Source organism: Aptenodytes patagonicus, chromosome 11 (assembly GCF_965638725.1).
Source record: "Aptenodytes patagonicus chromosome 11, bAptPat1.pri.cur, whole genome shotgun sequence".
Taxonomy (NCBI): domain Eukaryota; kingdom Metazoa; phylum Chordata; class Aves; order Sphenisciformes; family Spheniscidae; genus Aptenodytes; species Aptenodytes patagonicus.
Window position 1 is genome coordinate 20,024,071 of NC_134959.1, and position 21,892 is coordinate 20,045,962.

At 37.1% G+C, this 21,892-nt stretch overlaps 1 protein-coding gene across 2 annotated transcripts in view; it reads left to right on the forward strand.

Annotated features, from left to right (window-relative positions):
* SLC6A2 (solute carrier family 6 member 2) overlaps nucleotides 1-11,504 on the forward strand; it is a 74,212-nt gene extending 62,708 nt beyond the window's left edge. For both annotated transcript variants that reach the window (XM_076348917.1, XM_076348916.1), the window contains 4 exons: nucleotides 4,088-4,188; nucleotides 6,945-7,112; nucleotides 9,655-9,726; nucleotides 11,328-11,504. In XM_076348917.1, coding sequence (XP_076205032.1) covers nucleotides 4,088-4,188; nucleotides 6,945-7,112; nucleotides 9,655-9,726; nucleotides 11,328-11,351 — 365 coding nt within the window. In that variant the 3' untranslated portion in view covers nucleotides 11,352-11,504. The remainder of the gene's footprint in view (nucleotides 1-4,087; nucleotides 4,189-6,944; nucleotides 7,113-9,654; nucleotides 9,727-11,327) is intronic.
* Nucleotides 11,505-21,892: the final 10,388 nt, after the last annotated feature.

Here is a 21,892-nt window from a genome sequence, read left to right on the forward strand (position 1 = left end):
CTAAATTGTGCTGACCTTGATTTGAGCAAGAGGCTGAACTAGAGACCTCCCAAGAACTCTTCCAACAGGAATAATTTGATGGTTCTGTGATTTACTGTAATTCCCAAGGGCCAAAATATAAGATGGCCCAATGAAGCAGTTTCACTACAACTCTTCATTTGCATACAAACTGTGTGAGCTCATACACTGCTACGCACATCCACAGAAGTAAAGCTCAATATGGGGGGGTGGGGGGGAACAAACAGTGATGGAACATTCACAGGGAAAGGGAATTAAGTGCAAAATAACTTGAAGATTGATTCAATATACCTTTTTCTTACTACTGTATTATTTCAGTGTAGTTCATTTGATTTCGTGGATTCATTTAAATCATATGTATGGCATTAAAGGCATTATTACTGATTTTTACTTTTCAAATTAAAAAAAATTCCAAGCATATAAAAGAATACTCTACATCACATAGTTAGACAAGACAGGAGGGGAAAGCAACACATACAAAGATTGCTTGTAGGGATCCAAATGATTGTTGGAGCTATGACACTACTTTTTGGAAACATGCCCACAAATTATTTCAGCCACTGAGCAGTTTAGCAGTTTCACCTCAGGGCCAAGACGTGCTCAAGGGCTTCTGTGCAAGTGAGTGGCTCTGAAGCCATTGGCTGAGCCTATACAGCAAAATGACTTTAAAGGTCCAGCAGGCAGCGGGTGCAGGAGGTACCGGTAACATGTAGACTTCCATTCTATCCGAACTCTGATCTCTGCATCACTGAAGTGAAAGAAGGTTGTCCCAATATGAGGAGGGTAACTTGCATTTATAGCCAAATCTACTTTTCACTTTCTTCCTAATCTGTACTTTTTTGCATATTGATTTAATTCCCTTGACAACACAATATTATGTACATAGAAAATGGGCCAAATTTCCTCTGCCATTTAATAGAACATTACAGTGGAGACATTCTCAGGCAGCTGCAGTGTTTATCAGTTCAGAAATTACACTGAAATTCTCTTTGGGCTCAGTGTATTTAACCAGGATTTGATCATAAATTGTAATTATCTCTTACTTGTTTTTCACTGGAAAAGCAAGGAGATCATTTCCATATTCAACACCAGGTCTCCAGTAAGTAATCTAGAGTTTTGTTTGTGGTACACCAGTCCCTTCCCGTAACTAAATGAGCCACCCACAGTTTCAGTTTATCCTACAGAATCACAAAAAAACCTGGGTAAATGCTTTTAAGAACTGGAAAAAAAACCTAAGCCCTACAGGTACCATCATCTGTGGCTATAGCTATGTCCTACTTTACAGGTTGATTCTCAGAATGGATATTTGAAGACATATAGTATTGAAAAACCATGCTGTTGAAAAAGCAGTCAGAGCACGGACTACTTATCCCCCATTTTCAGTAGAAATTGAACACAAAGCACTATTTAAGCTCTGGGTATGTCTGTTTGGAAACCTATGAATAAAATTTTTGGAGATATCTAGTCCTTGTCTTTGACCTTCTACACAATGATAAATTTCACTCAGTATTCATAGCAGTTGAAATTCAGTCACTTTAAAGTTCACAGAAGGCACTGCAAATAGAATTAGATTAAATTTAAAGAGCATTTGCAGATCCTTTTGGCTACTTTGCTTCACCTGTACATAATATTGGGGGGGTAGATATCAAAGAGAAGCTTATACTCAAATGTCCAGACCTTGTAAATAAGTTACACCCTGGCTGCACGTAAAGGACTAACTCAAGCTGTCCTAATTATTTACATTAAATACATTAAATAAATCCTACTGAACTAATTCACATGAAGAGAAATAATTATTATGGTAAACTATACATCCTCTCTAACAAACAAATATGCATGGCAAAAAGCTGCATTTCTGCTGTTTACCTAATAGGGTTCAGGATTAAAAGTAAACTTCCTGAGCACATCGAGTATAACAAATTACAGACTAGTAGTCTGACATGGAAGATTGCACTAGAGAGAACTACTTCTCCGTGAGCCAATGTCTCTAAGGCATAAAGTCAGACATTGCTTTCTTTGTAAAGAAAACAGAGAAGGACATTTTTTTCCCCATTTTTATATCAGTGATAATCATCCCATTCTAAAATACAGTGTGGGAAATAGCATGGGCTTAGATTAAACTTTTGCAAGATACCTTATACTGCTAAGTCCAACCAGAATAGAATCAATAAGAAAAACTGCGAAGAAGCTACCATTCAAATGGACATTTTACAGTCACTTCAAAACGCATATTTGCTTTGCAGAGTAAATTGTAGTAAATTACTTAATGCAGGAATGTTTCAATAAACACTGAAGATGGAAAATGTCCCACTGAAGACCAGAGTATTTCCAGAAAGCGCAAAGCATGTGAGTTAACATGAATTAATATTACTAGAGTAAAACAAAAAAAAATAGATTTCTCACATACAGACAGACTCATACCCTTGCAGACTACTCAAAATATTTAGCTAGATCAGGCTAGTGCCACTCACAGAAAGCACGTTATACTTGTGCAGTCCTTCCTAAGGTATTCAGACACAGAATTCATAACACTTACTTAAATGCATAAAACCCACAGGGAATTAAAAGGCACTGACTGAAATGCTATTTCTTATTCACTATTACAGAATTTGGTATGTCCTGAGGAACCCAGGACAGCAGATTTTTTTGTTTTCACCTTGGTCTGCACAGCATGACCTATTCCGATTTTGAAGTCACTGTCTAGATAGTGTTTCTGAAGGGGAGTCAACAAGGTCAGAGGACCTTCCTTTCTGCATTGGCTGTGGGAAGAGATTTCTACTGCAACTATTTACACTGTTTCTATAGCTATTAATACTTCAACTGACATAAGTACTAAACACACACACGCATCAACACACACACAAAATCTAAGACTAGATGAATTCAAGGAATATTACAAACTGAGAACTGGGTATTTGCAGCTCTTCTCCCCTCTGGCCATTATGTCACTTGCTAAACACTTTGTTCTGATGCCTCCATTTTTCTGCACTGCATTGAATCCCACTGCAGGTAGCTAATATTTGAGTGATTTTGATTCGAATACTGTTACATAGTTTTCCTGACAATAGAAATCTTGTACATCGCTTCTTGCATGCTAATATACAAAGTCTTATACTGAAATATTGTATGTTACTATCAAGGTTTTGATAATAATCTAGCGATCAAGCCATCCATGTTTTTAAACCCATATTCTATATTCCTGGTACAATTAGCAGGACTTATCTTTGACCTACGTCTTCATTTAATGATTTTCATGTTATCCTCTGCCATCTTAATTACTGCAGCAGCTAAAATTTCTGACTACTCTTGGTTTTTACTCACATGAACAGATCATGTATCTTCTAAGGTATCTACAACAGCTACATTACTAGATATTTAAATGCATACAGAGGTAACAATTTTAGAAAATTCTAGTTGGTACTATTAATTTTCAAAAACACACAGGATACTCTAAAAAAGGCCACCTGTTTCTAGCTAATGTAGTTTTGTACATACACTGAACAGAAGAAGCATCTACCCAGTTCCTTGCAAAGGTGATAAAAGATGAAATTACATTTGTCATAGATATAATGAATATACTGTGGTATTTAGTGAAACACTGAAAGATGAGTAAAGTATGCCATTAAGTGGAACAAATAAGTCTCCTTTGATAAATTAAGAATCATATGGATCTACCTCATTATCAGTAAGCAGTTTGTGTGAGTAAGGGTCTGTGTTCTCCTTCAGCGTACTCATAATAGTATTGAGTAATTAGGTTACAATAGTCCACAACTATTAAAAAAAAAAAAATAGTGTGTCCCCTTCACAACTTAAATTCTAGATATTTGTGAAATGTCACTTTTCAATGGTAATGCTATTTGCAACAGACCTTAAGTGCTCACAGGCATTTGAGTCTTGGATACAGTGACGTTAAAGACACATCTAGTCATTGAAAAGAGATCAATGCTTTTATATGTCTTATGATTTGGAAGTCGTCATTGTCTGCTTTCTGAAAAAGCAGATGGTTTTGGGTATGTCAGCATCTCATCAGTTTAGATTTACACCAGTCTGATGTTCACATCCCTTCTAGGTGTGGACAGATTCAGTGAAGATATCCAACAAATGATGGGCTTCAAGCCAGGCCTCTACTGGAGATTGTGCTGGAAATTTGTTAGCCCTGCTTTTTTATTGGTAAGTGTTGATACTTATTTCATCATGGAAAGAATGCTAGTATGTTGCTTCCTAGAATATACAATAGGTACCAAGAGCAAGATACTCATTGCTATGCCTGATGTCATCAGGATGAATAGAAGACACCCCAATTTAATTCTTTTTTCTCCTCAATGGCATTGGTTATGTTTTGTATAATACATTTCAGTTGTGAAGCTAATTGTGGCTGTGGTCATCTTCTGTTCCTTCACTTTAGCAGGATTTAAAGAAAGCAGCTTTTCTTAGGGAACACTGAACACTTAGGCAGTGTTCTCCCTGTCCCCCCAGCATCTATGCATATTAAACATAAATCATTCTGTTGGGAAAATAAACTAACCAGGGATAAGAGCTTGTGTTAGCAAGAATTTATTTTTCACTGGAGGATACCAAGATTCCCGAATGGTGGAATGACACCTTAGAATAGCTAATATGCAACTACATCCAGTAATTAGCTATGTGAAACATAGCTGAAGAGATGTGTTAAATATACCTTGTAAGCTGCTTGATGTGAAAAACAAGTGCTTCGTTACATTTGGGGAAAAAAAATCCCAGAGTGTGAATTTGGTTGCTTTATGTAAAGGTTAGATTCAGAACTACACTACAGTTTTATATTGGGATCCTTTCCTATGCATATTTGTAAATCAAAAGGTCAGGATGAATAATATGGAAATTTGACCTTGGTATAATTCTAGGAGACTATTAATTGCATTAAAGCTGTGCATTCTTAAAGCAGTACTGGTATTCCAAAGATACACCGGGTAGGCTTTTATGACAGCCTTCAGGTCCACTCCTTTTTTTTAAATATAAAAGCTTCTGGCCCCACTTCATCAGTAAGCACCTACCAAGCATGTATTAATTATCCTTTTAAACACTGTTCTATAAAGAAGCTTGTATGGAACTATATCCTGCAGCACTTCAAACAGGCTGACTCAAGCAGAACAGAAAAATGCTGTGCCAAGCATCCTTAGGTTTTGCACATTAGGAGACTGTTGAAAATTTAAATTTTACAAAGAGCAGAGTTCTAGAGAAAGCTGAAGTGATTATCAGTCTAACCTTCAGGCAGCTTAAGATTTCTTGGTGAAACGGCCCTAATACTTTCCTACTGAAGCCTATAAACATAAAGGTCGGAATGAATCTGTAGCTAATGCATCTTTCAGCCATCATGATGCACAATTTTTTTCCCAGCTGGAAGTGCTAAACTTGGAACATACCAACTTAATTACTGGGTACCAATGTATTTTAAAACCCATGGGAATGATATCACACTGGGTAGGGGACATTGGGCAGTTTTGTTACAGCTGTACATTTTCTCAATTTTCTAAAAGGCAACATGGACATTACAATCTTGATTTACAGGGGAAAAGTAAATACAATTTACCTTCTTACAGCCTATCTTCTGGGTTTATTATTCAGTACATTAAGAAAATAAAGCAAATTATGTGAAATTGACCAAAATGGTTTAACTTAGTAATTTATAAATGAAAACTATACAGATGGTCACTAGCATGAAAAAAGTAGTCCACCATTAGCCTACATAATTTAAAACTATAAATTCTAGAACTTTGGTCACTTGATCTAAGAAACAGCATTTTTTATACCACCTGTATGAAGCATTCAAACTGCCTCACCAGAAGAGACTGAGACCATAAGCATAGCAAATACAAATAAATAAAAAAAATCAGATATAGTTTCTTTGATATATATAGTTTAGGATAATTTGGAAAAGGCTATAAAATTGTCAGACTTCAGTATAATTCTTGCTCTAACAATCCCATGTGTGCTTAGTGCAAGGTGGCCCTTGTTTGGGACTGGTATTGTATTACAGCAGTTCCTAATGATAAATACAATTCTCTATAAGATAAAGGTAAGCTGGGGTTTGTCAGGTATCTGGTATTAGGAAATATCTCCTTGAAGCTTTCTCTCCATACTGTCTGCAGCTGTGTACATCATCCCAAGAAAAATCTCAAACTGGAATTAGTATTTTTCTAACGGGATTTCACACTATCAGCTTCCTTTAACCCACACCATTACTCTCCTTGTGTAGCCTTTGAAACCCTAGGCTCAAAATACTCAGATTTGAAATTGCTATATGGAGCAGAATGTATAGACCCAGAGAACCAAATCAAGGAACTCTGCATATTACACAATCCATATGGATTTAACAGGAGGGAAATAGGGTGGTGCCCACTCCTTCCTTCTTGCATCTAGTAGTGGACAGGGTAACACCAGCAGGAAAAAAAAAAAAAACAAAAAACTTTGTTTTCCAGGCCTTAAGGCTACTTGACCCTTCCTCAGTAAATGTATCATACTAGAGTTTGCATCATGCCTCTCATTGAAAAATGGGTACAAAACTTCTAAATGAAGCCTAATGCTTCTGGGAAACAAAGAAGGGAAAAACAATAGACCCTGCAGAGGTTTTTCTTGACTACAGAATCCCTGTTTTGTATCTGTAACATTAGCATAAATGAGGCAGTACCAGACAACCACCTGATCTTCCCAACAAAATATCAAATAATCTGTGTCCAGAGTAGCTAAAATGAGCTGTTAATACTAGTAAATGCATCAAGAACTTCAACAGTTTAAGCAGTAAGAGGCACAAAGTAAATAGGATGAAGGTAAATGGTAAAGCTGGGTTGAAATACACCTTAGAGTAGCTGCCTAATAAAACACATGAAATAGGTTTTCCACTACGTTTCTTCATCTCAAAACTGTGGTTCATTTTATTCTTTCTTCCCTAGTTTGTCGTGATAGTCAGCGTAATAAATTTCAAACCTCTGACCTATGATGACTATACCTTCCCTCTCTGGGCAAATCGCATTGGCTGGGGAATAGCATTATCTTCAATGATGCTTGTGCCTGCCTATATTATCTATAAATTTATGAATGTGCGTGGGACCTTTAAAGAAGTAAGTGGAATGCTAATAAAATGTCATGAAATGTTGCTATGAAATGAAACGGCTGGATCTAAGTTGGTAGTCTGTTTCTCTTACTCCCGAAACTTATTACTTATGAGTGACCTTTTAGATCCAACTGTCAGATGGATTGGAGTTTTGAGGTAGGATTACTGCATGCTGTTTGAATTTCTAGATAGAAATTAGCTTTCCAGAAAGCACCATAATAATTCTGAAAAATGATATTTGATGCATGTAATTAATCCAAACGATGAAACTATTTTTTCCTTATTAACAAAAAATATAGAAATTATGGTATCTTCATATTCAGCTCTGAGGTATGGTCTTCACACAGCTCTATCTAAACAGAGTTCAGTCCAAGGTATGCTTTATCACTCTACACTGGAGTGTTGTAAACTGTTATATGTACAAAGTTAATTCGGACCTCTCCTATCTTAGCATTACAAGAGTCTCTAAACACATATCCACATGCTGGGAGGGTGGGATGTGCCCCCAAAGTAGCCCTCTGTTCAGGATGCCCTTTGTTCATTTAACGAGCATCCAGAAAGGACAGAAGAAATACTTTACTGGGTCACAGCAATAGCTCCATTCAGTGCAGTATTCTGTCTTCAACAGCAGCTGCTTCGTATTTGATTTTCTCTGTCAAATATGCATTCTTATCCTCTATTTACTGGAATTATTTCAACATTCTGCCAAGGCTAGAATTAATGCAGATCTTTCTATTGTGGTCATCACTAACATCAGAATGCTTGAAGAAACTGAATATTCAGGGTAGACCAAGGTGCTGAAATAGATCTGGAAATCAAGAAACAATTCTGAAATAGGCAACGCTTATAGTCTCATCTAGCTTACTGCTTTTTAAGTGCTTCAGTAAAAGAACCAGGGTACTAGACAGCAGCATCTTGCACTACATAAACTCACTTCATGCATAATACGCCTGGTCTGTGCACTGAATGAAGCAGAAACTGAGGGAGAAACAATTTGTGACCATCTTATTCTAATGATTTGCCTAACAGCAAGAAGTTTAATATTGCAACCTTAATAGTGTTCTTTTAACTTCATTTATACGTTTGTGTGTAATATTAATATATTCATTCTATTTAAAAGAACCTGCTTCAATGGGAAAAAATGCATCCGTATTTCCTTACAGTTCACCCCCCTGTGCTTTTCTTTATTTATCAGTTCAAACCAGCACAGGATTAAGGTTCACTGATCATATTAATTTTACCATCACATTAATTTTACCATCACTGTCATAGTAAATTATCTACAGTCTTAAAACCTCTAACGGTGCTCAGAAGTAAGACTCCTCTCCACTACACAGCACCAATTTTTGTCCCATCACATGTCATAATTTTATAACCTAATCTAGACTCTCTGACTTACACCTAGTTCTGTTGCTCTCCTTTCCTAGAGCTAGAGTTACACAATGGTGTAGCAATATATTGACACTTTTAGGCAAATCACTGAACCACCACCACACAGAGAATTAAGTAGAAAATAAGATCTCACCCTTTAGCTAGATAGAACGCATCCCACTCGCATCGACCTGGCAGGCCCAAAGGGATAAATGCCTTGTTTCTGAAACATTACAGTCACCTCGCTTAACGTTCACCTCAGAAAGGCACCCCAAAGTGGGTGTTTTCATCAGCTCCAACATCTCAATATTGTGCACAATTTCTAGCTCTCATTTCCAGCAATTCTATAAGCCCTTTGTTTTGTTCCATTCCTGGGGGTTTACAAACCCATTTTCTAGTAGCACCTAAGTGTCAAAGAATAATTTGTACTGGCCCAACAGGCTTTTGCCAGCTTGCACAAGTTTACAGATATAGGGATGCAGAAGCCTTTGGCCAAACACACATTTGCTCATTCATTTTGTAGTGTTAGCAAGTTCTGGTTTGTCTTTCACAGCTCCGTTAGACAGCAACTCTTCAGTCTCTCCATGAGAAATATAGCAAAAGGCTAGTATGTTCCATCCAAGTAACTATCATAAGATACAATGCCCTAAATTGTGGCTCTTAAAAGTATGGGGAAAGGTATGCTCTTAGTCTAATGGGAACTCCTTAAGTTGGTTGAAAGTTCACGATAAACAAAAATCTACATGTGATCCCAAATGGCACAGCATAGGGTAGACAAGGGAGATGAGCTGGGAAATAGTCAGTACCTCCTTTCTCTCCCACTGGGACTAGTCAACCTCATTACAGCACTAACAGAAAAGTGTGAATTTAGGGGATGTAAGGCCTGTGATACCAACTTGTTCCTGATGTTCTTTTCCAGATGCACTTGCTAAACATTCGGACTTAGTATTTGCATAAACTTTCTACTGTTGCTTCTTATATTAAAGGCTAATACCAAGGGGCTTATAATAAGATCGTTCTCTCAGTGACTAAGTTAAAGGCACATGATGCAGTGATATTAAAGATTTAAGTTACCGTTTTAAATAAAGTTCATGCTACTTCCCCATTATAGATTGGGGATTACAGACAATCCCACTTCATATGGCTGACTTTTTTCCTCTTCTTCCCATCTGGTTTAGAGACTAGCTTACTGCATCACACCTGAAAATGAGCACCAACTCGTGGCCCAAGGAAATGTCAGGCAGTTTAAGGTTTGTACTCCTTTCACCATGCTTCCTCTCCTGATACCAACCCTTTCCTGTGTCTTTAGCAACAACAGGTTTGCACCAATCTCCTCATAGTCGATACCTTTGCAAGTCTGTGGTTCTTTTTTTCTGCCAGCATGACAAGATGCCAGGAGGCTCAGTACCATATGCATCAACTCTGTTGGAAGGCTTTTGGCACCTTCCTTCCTCAACTAAGCAGAACCCACAATTTTACAGATCACTTGAATCCAGTATTTTAGCTTGTATCTGAATATAGTGAGATCTCACCAAGAGATGAGGGTATTCCCAAACTATCGTGTGCATTTGAACAGGTCATACCCTCTCCCTCAGTTATTGCACAGCAATCTGAAGCCATGTTTCCTCAACTCCAATTATGTACCACAACACATAGTAAAAAGCAAAACAAATATCCAGTGTCAGAGCTCAGACATAATGGCCATGATGCAATGCACTAGGTTATATGGAATAGGCTTTCCCCACAGGCCTACAGTTGATTGAAAACACTGCTGGAGACTTCTTAAGCAGCCATGAAAAATATGCTACAGGATTCCAAACGCTGCTTTCCTTTTAGCAAATAAAATGAGCTTATTGAAATAAAGTCCTTTTTGTAGCAGATAAAAAGGATGCAAATATGAAGCTTGTTACACTTATCAGCATGCATGCTGGACCGCTTTCTGCCTTCAAAGTTGAAAGCAACTAGAATTATGCATATCACCTCAAAACATGACCCAGATTTTATAGTGTTGGTTTGTATGTTGGTATTAAAAAAGAAATTTGCATTTTGCTTACTCTGAAAAATACTGTTTGAAGTATAATTTTTAATTTTAAAGGAAATAATCCAAGTGTAGATTTATGGGATGCAGAACAGAAGCAGGAAGAAAAGGCTTCCTGTTTCGTGACCACAAGTTATTTGATGTGGCCAAGAACATGTAGTAGCACAGCACCTCTTCCTGCCTTCTCTTTCCCCCTATTCCTGCCCTCAGCTCTCTGAAGATTTAATGTTCCAGCTGTAAGTAATAACTTGGTTTTTCCAGAGGCAGATGTTCCTGTGCGCATGGGCTATAAGCAGCCATTCCTACACAGTAGCAGTCTTCTGAACCCACATCTATAATGGCAAAAAGGAAGCAAATGAATTTCACTTAAATTAGAAAAGACTGTACTCGGGAGTAAATTCCTAATGATACCTCAAACCATGTCAAACACTACGGCATATTAATTTGTTGCTGGGTTCAACGAACAGCTAGGAATAGCTTTGTTACTGCAAAAGCATATGTGATTTGTTCATGATGTTTAAGTTTGTAAACAAAACACTGACTACCATAACCAAACCAGTACAAAAATTTTCTTCTCATATACATTTGGCAGTTCTGAATTTTAGAAGTGAACTGAGAGCTGACTAAATAGCCTTTATACTCAGCACATTTCTCACTGCAAACTGGAATCCACAGAAATTTAGCTATAATCTATCCGTTATTTTGCAACCTCTTTGTAACTCTAGATTTGTCAGCTAACATATTTAAAACATCTCTCACTATCATCATCTGAATCAATAATGTTATTAAACAATTACTTCTGTTCCCTTACAGCTTCAACACTGGCTAACAATATGACAACCAACAGGCTGAGGAAAAAGCCAATATGTTAAGCTAAACTGGGAATACAGAAAAGTCAACTTCAAAACTCCCTCGATTACGCTTGGACCAAGCTGGCTCAGAGCTTATCTACTGACTCTTTGAGGGAAGACATCTGCTCTCTGTTCTCAATGCCTCCCTTCAATTACTTGGCTTCAAATGATCTTTAAAGACTCCGTTTAATTTTTCTTACATCCTTTGGTGCCATGAGATCCCTACATGACCAAAACTTGTGAGTTTTGCTATTGGCAGAAGTGGAGGAGGGGGGAGCAGAGAAAAAAAAGCAATCAACATAAGTTAAATGCTCTTTTATCGTGAAGAAGTGAATTAAACTTTTTTGACAGTAATAATTACTTCAGATATTCATGCCACGACCTATTTTAAACCAACAACACCTGAACGTTCTTAGATCTAAGGAAAGAGTACACCTCCATTATGAGGAAAGAGCAACTTTAACTATGTACTAATGTCATTAGCTTTCTTGCCATAGTATCCTTTGGGATATGAGTTTGCATCCTTCTGAAGTGAAGACTCAGTGCTTCATTTTCAGTGGTTTGTTATCAGTTTCTTCTCTTGGTGAAGAACGTTGTCTTTGTTGTCTGTATATGTCCATGCCATTTTCCATCCAGTTTAATTATACAAGCTGAAGAGCAGCAGGAACAGAATTCCTGTTACAGCTAAGTACAGATAGTTTAATACCACACTGTACTTAATGAAAAATATATTCCCTTATATCAACAATTAAAATGGCTTTATCATATGATCCATACTCCACAGACTTTTTCAGCTAAGTATGAAAGTTACATGCAAATAGACAGACTTTCATCTTTTTATTGTATTTTATGCCAAATAAAGAATGTAAAATACATAGGAAGAGAGAATGATTTTTAGAATTACACAATCTACCCACAGGCACCAAAATACCAAACTTTGGCTTTATTCTCCTGCTGTGAACATGCTATTATTATAACCTAACCTGGATTCACCTACCAAACCATAGTAAGATTGTGTTAAATAATTTAGAAGGATATTTTAGGCATACTCAGCTCTTTAAGCCTATTCCAGCTCTTCTCTATGGTAGCATTATGCAAGGTAGAAGACACAGAACAAACTCTGCATTTGGGTGCTGTTGTTCTTCTGTGGTCACTTATCACTGTAGTATCTTCCCAGTGATCACTAGATTTGGTAGCTTTGAGTTATTTCTTGTACTTATTTATCACTAAATCTATAGTAATTTTCAGAGGCAGTAGCTTCTCAGCTGAATCCAGCCCAGAGTTTACCTCTGGACCTTACCTCTGAATTGTTTTGCCTTTATACGTTCCATTCAGCTTGTCTTTTAAATGTATGCAGTGCTTCCTCTTTTTAAAAAGACCATTTAAAAGGATGGAGCTTTTTTATTTATAATACTATTTTTGTTGAGGGTTTTTTTTTTTTTTTCCTTTTTAAAAATAGCCCAATTTAAAAGTCCCAAGCGATTTTGGCCTTTTCCATTTAACATTGATTTATGTTCAAAATAACGGAAGGGAAATTTCTCTCCTTATTTATCCTTTCCCTCCAACATAATCAATACTTTGGAACACACCAAGTATTGTCCTTTTCTTAAAGAGTCTCTGTGACAAATAGTAGTTTTATTTAAACAGGGTTTTAAACCCAAAGGATACCTTCTTCTAATTATAAAGGAAGTCATTTTCTGGCCCAGCTGATGGCCAATAGCTGTTTAAACCCTGTTATTAAATACAGTTCAATAATAAAGGAATTTCAAATGTTGCGGTTCTAGTTCTGTAATTACACAAGAGGCCAACAGTGAAAATATGTTGAGGGCTTCAAAAAAGCCATCCCACCAACTTCATAGTTAATCCTATTTTTATTGTTTGCTAAACTACATGAGAATCTTTTCATTGTTACAAAGATTACTTTTCAATAATACAGCTGCTTCAGATACTGGCTAGGCATGGCTCAAAAGCTTCTTAGCATAGATACAATTACCAAGTTTTGAAACTCCTGGGGGCTCTTTAACATGGAGCTTTAATAGCTTGTCACATTATACATTGTTTGGTTTGCTCATGATTGGAATGCTAACAACCTGCATCAATGTTCACTTGTGACACACCCCATCACCACCATCCGTACAGCAAAACCCATGCAGGAAAAGTTACATTTTATCACCACTCAGCTCTGAAATAGAAGCAAAGCTATCTCAACATGGGAGTGAAATCAGCTTTTCCCAGCATGTTAGGGTTTGATTGTATTTTTAAAACCAACTCTCAAGGCAATTACCTACTACATTATTTTTATTTCTATTACTGTATAATTTCTTAGGTTTAGTTTAGTATTTATAGCTCAGGACTCCATTGCACTATTGCCATCCTGTTCTGTGGTTTTATAGACAAAGAACTTGCAATCTATACAGAAGACAATAGGCAAATTGGAGAAAGCAGGACTCTTACTACCATGAATAACGCAAATGAAAAAGAAAGATAATACAGATTGCATGACTGCACAGCTAGGCTTTAAGTTCAAGAGGTTGCCCAAAGGAAGTCTCCCCAAAAATAATACAACTTCTGTCCCAGAGATGAAGAGCAAAGTCTTCAATTCTCCACAGAGTAAGATGCTCAACTACCTCATGCCTCTTGGACGATAAATGATGCCCTTAGACACAAACTAGCATCTGTTCAAATGACAAATACCTTTGTGAAGACCGGGTTATATTCTTTTCCTCGACTCAGTGATATGGTGCAGACAGCCCAATAACAAGCCACAGCTGTGGCACCCAGCTCCTCTTAGGCACCTGCTTTGAGCTGCCTAATACATTTTCAATATGGAAAATATCAAATGTCACTAAGATACTCATCTCCCTTCAGTTCAACCACTTGTAGTTTAAAAAAAATAATCACCCAGTCAGGTCCTTATACCCATGTGGTTTAACTGCAAGTCTTCCTCTAACTTAGTCTTGAATTTTCAGCCACGCAGGTCACTCCTTCCCTCAGCTATACCTATTGTGGGAACAGACCTGCTCTGGGGACTGGTGCTCTCCCAGATATCCCCGTGGGATGGCAAGTATATGCTGATGGAGTAGGCAGCCCACTTCCAAAAGGAGAAAATTTTTGATACAAGCTTCTTCAAGATGCAGTATCTGCTTGCCAATTATTTTGGCTGTTTTGGTAACAAGCCAGTGGGAAGAATTGAGTGAAGCAATTAAATAGCTCATCTGACAGTTCTAGAAAATATTTTCTTGAAAGCCTTTTTGTAATCTGATAAAGGAAGCAGCTGTCATACACTAGCATCTCTCTTCTGACCTTCCTTCCTGTCAATGAAAAAGACCTGCCTGTGATCCATATTTTTTCATCAAGCCACAGAAAGTTAGTTGGCGCCAAGGAAAGAGATCCTCCATTTTCTTTGTACTCTTCCTGCTGTCATTCAGCAGAATAATTCTTCATATACTTGGTACTGTTCTAAAGCTACATTACTAAAACTCCAGAGATTTCAATTTCTGGTAGAAACAGTGGGTCTTTCATGGGCAACAGTCCAAAAAGCACTAGTGCTATTTAGTGTTCAGCCCCTGTTTGAACTCTATGGTTTTTGTCAGTCCTTCTTGTGTTCTGTCATGTCCTGAGGCATACACCCTGGCAACACTTGAAAGACATCTTACCATAGTGAGGGATTTTGCAGGAAATCCAGGATCAAACACGATATTTTAAATATAGAACATAGGAGAAATACTTGGCTGTTACTATTGTACATGTTCCCTAACTGCACGTGCAATGTATGTTGTATGTAATTTTCCCAGAGGAAATTCCATATAATTGGTCATTTCTTCTCAGAAAAATACCATTTAAATGCTATTATTTAAAAAGGTCAAACCCAAACATTTTGTATATATATCCACTTCTTACGCTATTGTTTTGACATGAATTAAGTTTATTTTGTCCTGTTAGGTTGTAGGAGGCCACGTAGAAAGTTCTTCTGCTTTTAATGTCTCTTTTGCAGTTCTTCCGATTCATACAGCATTAATTAGCGGATACTTGCTTTTATGGGAGTAGATAGCTTTCATTCCTATCCTGGACTGATTCACTAAGTTTCACGAGGCACTGGCAAACATTTAAGAATTTATTTCCTAAGAACCAAATTTAAACCATAGATCAGCGATTTCAAAAGAGATGAGACTTACAAATGTTTTATTTGCAGTGCCCCGTTAAAACATTTTAAAATGGGCCTGAAGGACTCAGAGATAAGACAGTCACCACAGCTCAACAAATGACAGTATATAATCTACCTGCAGAAATTATGTGTGCACTCTGAGCCTCTCAGAGCAGTAAAATAGGATATGTTTGTTCTAATATACTTTATTTTCTCAGGGCTGAGAATATTTATGGTCCACAGATCAGCTCATGTGCAAGAACTCTATCTCCTTAATTTAAAGGCCAACATGATGTTTCAGATTAGACCCTTGAACAAGTTTGGAATTTTTGGCTATAGTACAGGGAGACAGATCTTCTGGAAACACTTCCAGAAAGTCTCCTCCAAAGGAAAACACTTTTTCAGTCTACCTTCCTCTGATTCATACCCACGTTCCTGTCGGTGACTGTGGGCTGACCTAGCTAATCGGTAGAAAGTTAAGCTGTTAGAATACGAAGCTAAACTGTTTATTATACATTACAGAAGTCAGAAACAGGACTTGAAGTGACCTTACTAGGTTCATATCTATATACAAGCTGAAAGTAGCATATGGACTAAATAAGTAAAGCTGGCCAGAAATCACCATACAGGACTGAATCTGTGAGCTGCTTGGACACCTGAATTATTACAGATCTTCATTTACTGAACTATTAGCTGGTACACGAGAAAGCCAGACACATTCTGGCTTCCTTTAGGAAAAAGGTACACTAGTACAGGATACTGCAAAACAGTCTGGAAATCTTTTTAGAACTTAATTTACAGAAGTTAAGCCTTCAGTTAAGCCCTGTTACATCTGTGATCCTCCATCACCGAGTTTCAGAGACGATCATATACAGGGAGTAGTTGTACCTCAAACATCCATGTTTGAGTGTTTCTGTGCTGTGGAAAATATTTTTTCTTCAGCAGTTTCAACCTGTTGTAACTCAGACTTCAACTGGAACATTTCACCAAGCACTTGCCCCCCTCTAATCCATATTCTGAAAGGACAGTTTTTGCTGACAATCAGCCAAGACAACTCAGACTGACCAAGCAGGCATGCATGTGTTCCTTAGCTGTGATTAGATGTACAATTACTTGGTCTTGCCTGCTTAAGCGGGGAATGACAAGACTTGTAAGCCATGCCATGCACAGAGAAACTTTTCCTAGGCCAAAAAGTTTCAGATTTTTGCACATTGTTCCTAATAAAAACTAAATCCACATAGGACCAAGATCCTCAGCTGGTGATTAATTTGTACAGTGGTACTGTTCACTGCCTGAGACTGAATTTAGATGCATCTACATGCATCAGAGACTACTACAGAGAACTAGATGGCAGATAAAGGCATTTCAACCAGCAGAAAAACGTAACAGTGTAATATAGCTGCTTTTAAGTACAGAATTTGATCAGTTTTCCTTCGCATTTAAAAACAGAGTATGTTTAGACAAATTGCAATCTCTGTATGACCGACCTAGCAGAAGCACACAGAGAAACAGAAGACAGCCAGAAGACTATAAGTAACACATATATCACAATTGTATTCAGTGAAACTGTCCTCCTTAGAAGAACACAAAGGTGTCCAGATGCAAGTGGTTGGGATGGAGCCAAGAAGGGGAGAAACTGAGAGGCTTAAGTCTCAGTCCAGCAGTGCAGCCGTCATGTAAGTTAACCATTACTGCCATTAGTTTTCACGTTGAGAACAGCAGGCCTTTTTTGCCTACGCACTGACAGCAAGATTGGGCCACCTGTGTGCTTTGCTTTCCTCCTTTCTAAAGGGGTTTCTTTAGCTGTTGTACTAAACAAAAGTTGCTTAATTTCTTTAACAAGGGAACCGCATGAATTCAGTGAACTAAGAAAATTACTAAGCCTTAAGCTGGCTCTCTTTTAAAGGTGTCATGTTGTTTCTGGTCACTGCCAAGTACCTCAAACTTGCAGGTGACCTGCATTTGTAATTTATGTTGCACTCTCTGCAAGCCTATCTGCAAGACTTAGCTTTTGTTTGCTACGGGTAGTATCAGTTACAAAGGGAGAAACTCCAAATAGTACATTTTGAAAATAACTTTTAATAGGTCTGATGAAGATTTGCCTTACAAATAAAAGCTTTATAGTGAGCATTTACTTGGTTTACACCAGTGTTTTACTTAATTTTTAATGCCTTTTTATAGCAGTGACTAGACTTTACCTTAGATAAGGGTACCTCTGTATAGGAAATATTTTAATATTTTTACCAGTTTTTTTAATTTTCATAGAATATAAATGTATATTGTAAGGCGAGAAATTCAACTTTGATGTAAGAAGGTTATCACACAAGACCTATTTCTCCATTATAAGATTTTGTAGTCAAGCAGTCTAGTTCAGTAATATGTTGGCCTTTGATTATAAATGTAAAAATGTGATAAAGGAGAATAATACATTATCTACAGCTAAATGCACATTGTAGCACAATATTCTCCATTGCTGCCTTAATGTCATAAAAGGAAGTCATGTGTTTTGAATTTATATTCTAAAAAACCAAAAAAATCCAGAGCATCCTTTGGCTGCAATTTTGTGTTGTTAGATGACTTAACATTAAACCAAATGCATTAGTGTCCAGTAGGTCTACTTCCAAAGCAAGAGATCACACTGCAGTTTTCAGGAATAAGTTTTCATGGGAGTTCAAAACTTGCCACTAGTAAAAATACTCTCCAAAGCGCCCCAGTGACCAAAAGTGTCCAAACACAGCCACCACATTTCCATGCCTGATTCCATTAATTGTGCAATCTGCAGGTCCATTGCCTTTTTTTGTAAGTCTTTGGTTATCTGGGGGAAATGGCATTTCAGTTTTTTGTTTGGTTGTTGTTTTTGAAAGGGAGACACCTACATGCCCATGTGTGTAATTAGAAACAACTACATTTCTTATAAATATGGATATGGATGTGTGTGATGTGTGCTGGTTAACTATACTTAAAATGCTGATAAAGATGGTGAATGTAAAGTATTTGTCCTCATTCCTCTGTCTTTCTGTGATCAGTGTAAATAAGAACTGTTTTAAGCTGTGCATTAATGTAACAGATTATTCCAATATTGTGTATAAAATTATTTAAATAAAATCTGACACATATGCACATAAAAAGAGTATAAAGAAAAGTCTTATGTACCAAGAATTTACTTATGACAGTCAATTAAAAGCTGAAATGAAAGTTTTGCTTGTTGTCAATACTATTCCCAGCTAAAGCTTCACAGTGACAGCCAGTCTTTGGCTCTGCAGCAATCTCTCCAATGGTGGTACGGTTGCCTCCCAGGGACAGGCATTTCTGGAGCAGAACTGCCTGACAGCAGTGCAGAAAGGGCTTCTAGAAGCCAGCCTTGAGCTGACTCTAAAGACTAGCAGACAGCTAAAAACAAAAGCCCAAAAGCCGGAACCCTATACAGCTCTCAACCTTCATGAGATAGTTCACATCTTTTTGGTGTCCAGTGGACGCAGTGAACAGATTAATTTCTACATTTGAACTCCTTTCAGGAATGTAATTACAGTAATGCAGTGAAGTTTCACAACCACACATTGAAAGGAAATGATCGAGACCTTTTAGGAACATGAATCAAAGTGCGTAGCACAAAAGCTGTAATTCCCCAAGGCTATATTGTTTTCCTTTTTACAAGCAATTCCTTTTGTCTCGTTAACTTTGCCGTAAGTAGTAACAGCCATAAGAGCATTATTCTTAATTTATGGATCAGCCAGGAAAAGGCTACTCTTACCTGACATGACAGAAGAACAGATAACAATGATTTTTTTTTTTACTAAAACTTAAACTATTTTCTTATATTTCCAGATGGAACATCACAAAATTATGTGAAGCACTATTTCCAAAGGTACATTTTGTTAGGCAATCTCAATTATCTACATACAAATTTCATGCTTGGCATGTACAGAGACTAATCTACTTCCCTCGGCACTTTTTTTTTTTTTAAACAGATCTCAATGTTATTAAGGTACAGCCTTCAATTGTTTATATTCCTCTACTGCCTTCAAGCAAGAAAGAAAAACATGGTTTAAATTATTTTTTAATACATCTGAAAAACTGAATAATGACATTTTTGTATGTCAGTTTTTCATAATGTAAAACACTTAAAACCACAAATTAGTATTAAAATAATTCAAAGTTAATTGATTTTAAAATACTTCAAGTGTTTCACAGAAGTTTCTTTTAATCTATTTTGCTGTTCAACAAAAGCCTGTTTACAAAATTTTCATTTTTCACTACTCTTCATTCTCTCATTTACCCTTTTCACCAAGCTTCAGTCAATTGGTAAGTCTTTTAGACTCAGCATTAGCATACTATTATGAAAACAAAACTAGGCAGGGCTTACTTAAAATAATGGAGGAATTTTGCCCTCCTGGAAGTATTATAGAAACCAAGTTTCCTGTCTGCTTTTGGATAACTACATCATCTCTTCTGATATTCCCCTCATTTACTCTAAAAGCAGGAACTTAAGTTACATCTTTTTTCAACACCCAAAACAGAAGAGGCAGATTAGGTACCGATGCTGCTAGTAGTAAAAACAACTGCTTCAGCATCTCTGATTCTTCAGCATCTCAGAGTAAACATGAAATTTTAATTTGCCCTCTTACCTAAGCTAACATTTATAACCTAAGTTAATTTAAAATGCAGAAGCACAACAAAAATTTTATCTTTGAGAAGAAAATTGAAGGTTGAGGAAAAGTCAGAATACATCTGATTCTTTTTTTGTTATAACACAAATCAACAACGCTGCCAAAAAGTTAAGATATTACACTCTTGTAAGTGCAAAGAGAAGGGAGAAAAACAGATGTGATGTGTTTAAAAGTAGTAACTACAAGTGTTTGTTACTTGTAGTTACTTTGAACTTTTAAAAAAGTTCAACGAGAACGCAGTTTAGCCTTTTTTTAAAACCAAAAATATACTGCTATAATTGAGAACCAGAAATGCTCACTTGCATAATCCACCAATGTGTAATTCCAGCAATAAATCAAAAGTAATTCCTAGAGAACAGAAAGGCTCTCTGCTTCCTCAACTGTAAAAACAGTGATAATACTGCATATCTCTATAAAGTTTTGCAAGATCTTAGATGGACCAGAGCAATGGCATACACAAGTCAAATATCAGAACCCTTCATTCTTACACTTATTAAAACTTACTAAAGCACCAAAAAAACCCATAATGTTGTACCCTCCTATAAACTCTCCTATATTTTGGAAAGAATTTTGCCTTAGCTTTCTTTCACATCTGCATTGAAAAGAACGATTTAAAGTCCTTAACTGAAAATAATACAAGTGGCAAAAGCACTTTGCCTTTGAAAGTGTCTGCAGTTTATGCGGTTCTGAAAGTAACTTCAACAATCATTTCCGACGAAACTACCTGCTGCTGCTTCCTCTTCTCCCAATCCAGCCATATGCCTGCTTCTCTTACTCCTATTTTCTTCAGCACTATTTTCAAAGTCACCTATGAATTTTGTGGGGGTTTTAGTAGCCTCCTGAAAGCAACCAAGTAGCCTCTTTGTGCCTTTATCTTCCTAACATCCTCATAAGAGCACATTATTAGTGCCACTTACAGAAGTCCCAGGCAGACAAAGGTCCAGATCCACAAGATACACCTTGGACATGCCTTGGTCCACAATCTCAGAAGTCCAGCATTTCCTCTCAAGAAACCTTCCTCTCCGAGAAGTTTACACACACACACACACATATATACAGGAAGCTTACTGCCTAACTCAGTACTGTGGATTCCAGTCTGAGAGTCAAGAACTGAAGAACTATGCCTTGGGGTGCCAAGCCCCCTCAAGGGTCTTGCCCTCAAACTTGGCCAAAGTTGCAAAAGAGATAATTTCTCTCACAAGGCCAGTGACAGACTTGCAAAATGACTGTGTAAAACAGACTAGGAAAAGACTAGCCAGTCACAACCCTTCAGCTAATATACCACTGCAGCTGTCAAGTTGTATTCTGTTGTTTCTCATTATGCTTCTAGATGCAAGTTAAGAGACATGCAAAATTGAATCAGGTATCCACCTCTGTATTTAAAGTGCTGTGAATATAAAAGATCAAATTGAATTTAGAGAAAGAGTCACATTTAGAGTGACTACTACAGTTTTCTTCTTGCATCAATAAGATCTTTCCCTATGCTATCACAATTTATTGTCTAACCATTTCTCATAAAATCATCTTTATACTCTTGCTACCAGATTAATAATTTTTTGGCATGGCAGAATAGGTCAGTGCCCACTATGTTCCTTCAGAATACAGGAATAAGCATACCATAAGTTTATAGGCCCAGGCAGCACGTACATCCAAACATTGCGTATTTTCCACTGAATTATTCTAGATATCAGATGACGTGACATTTAGCATTCTGAA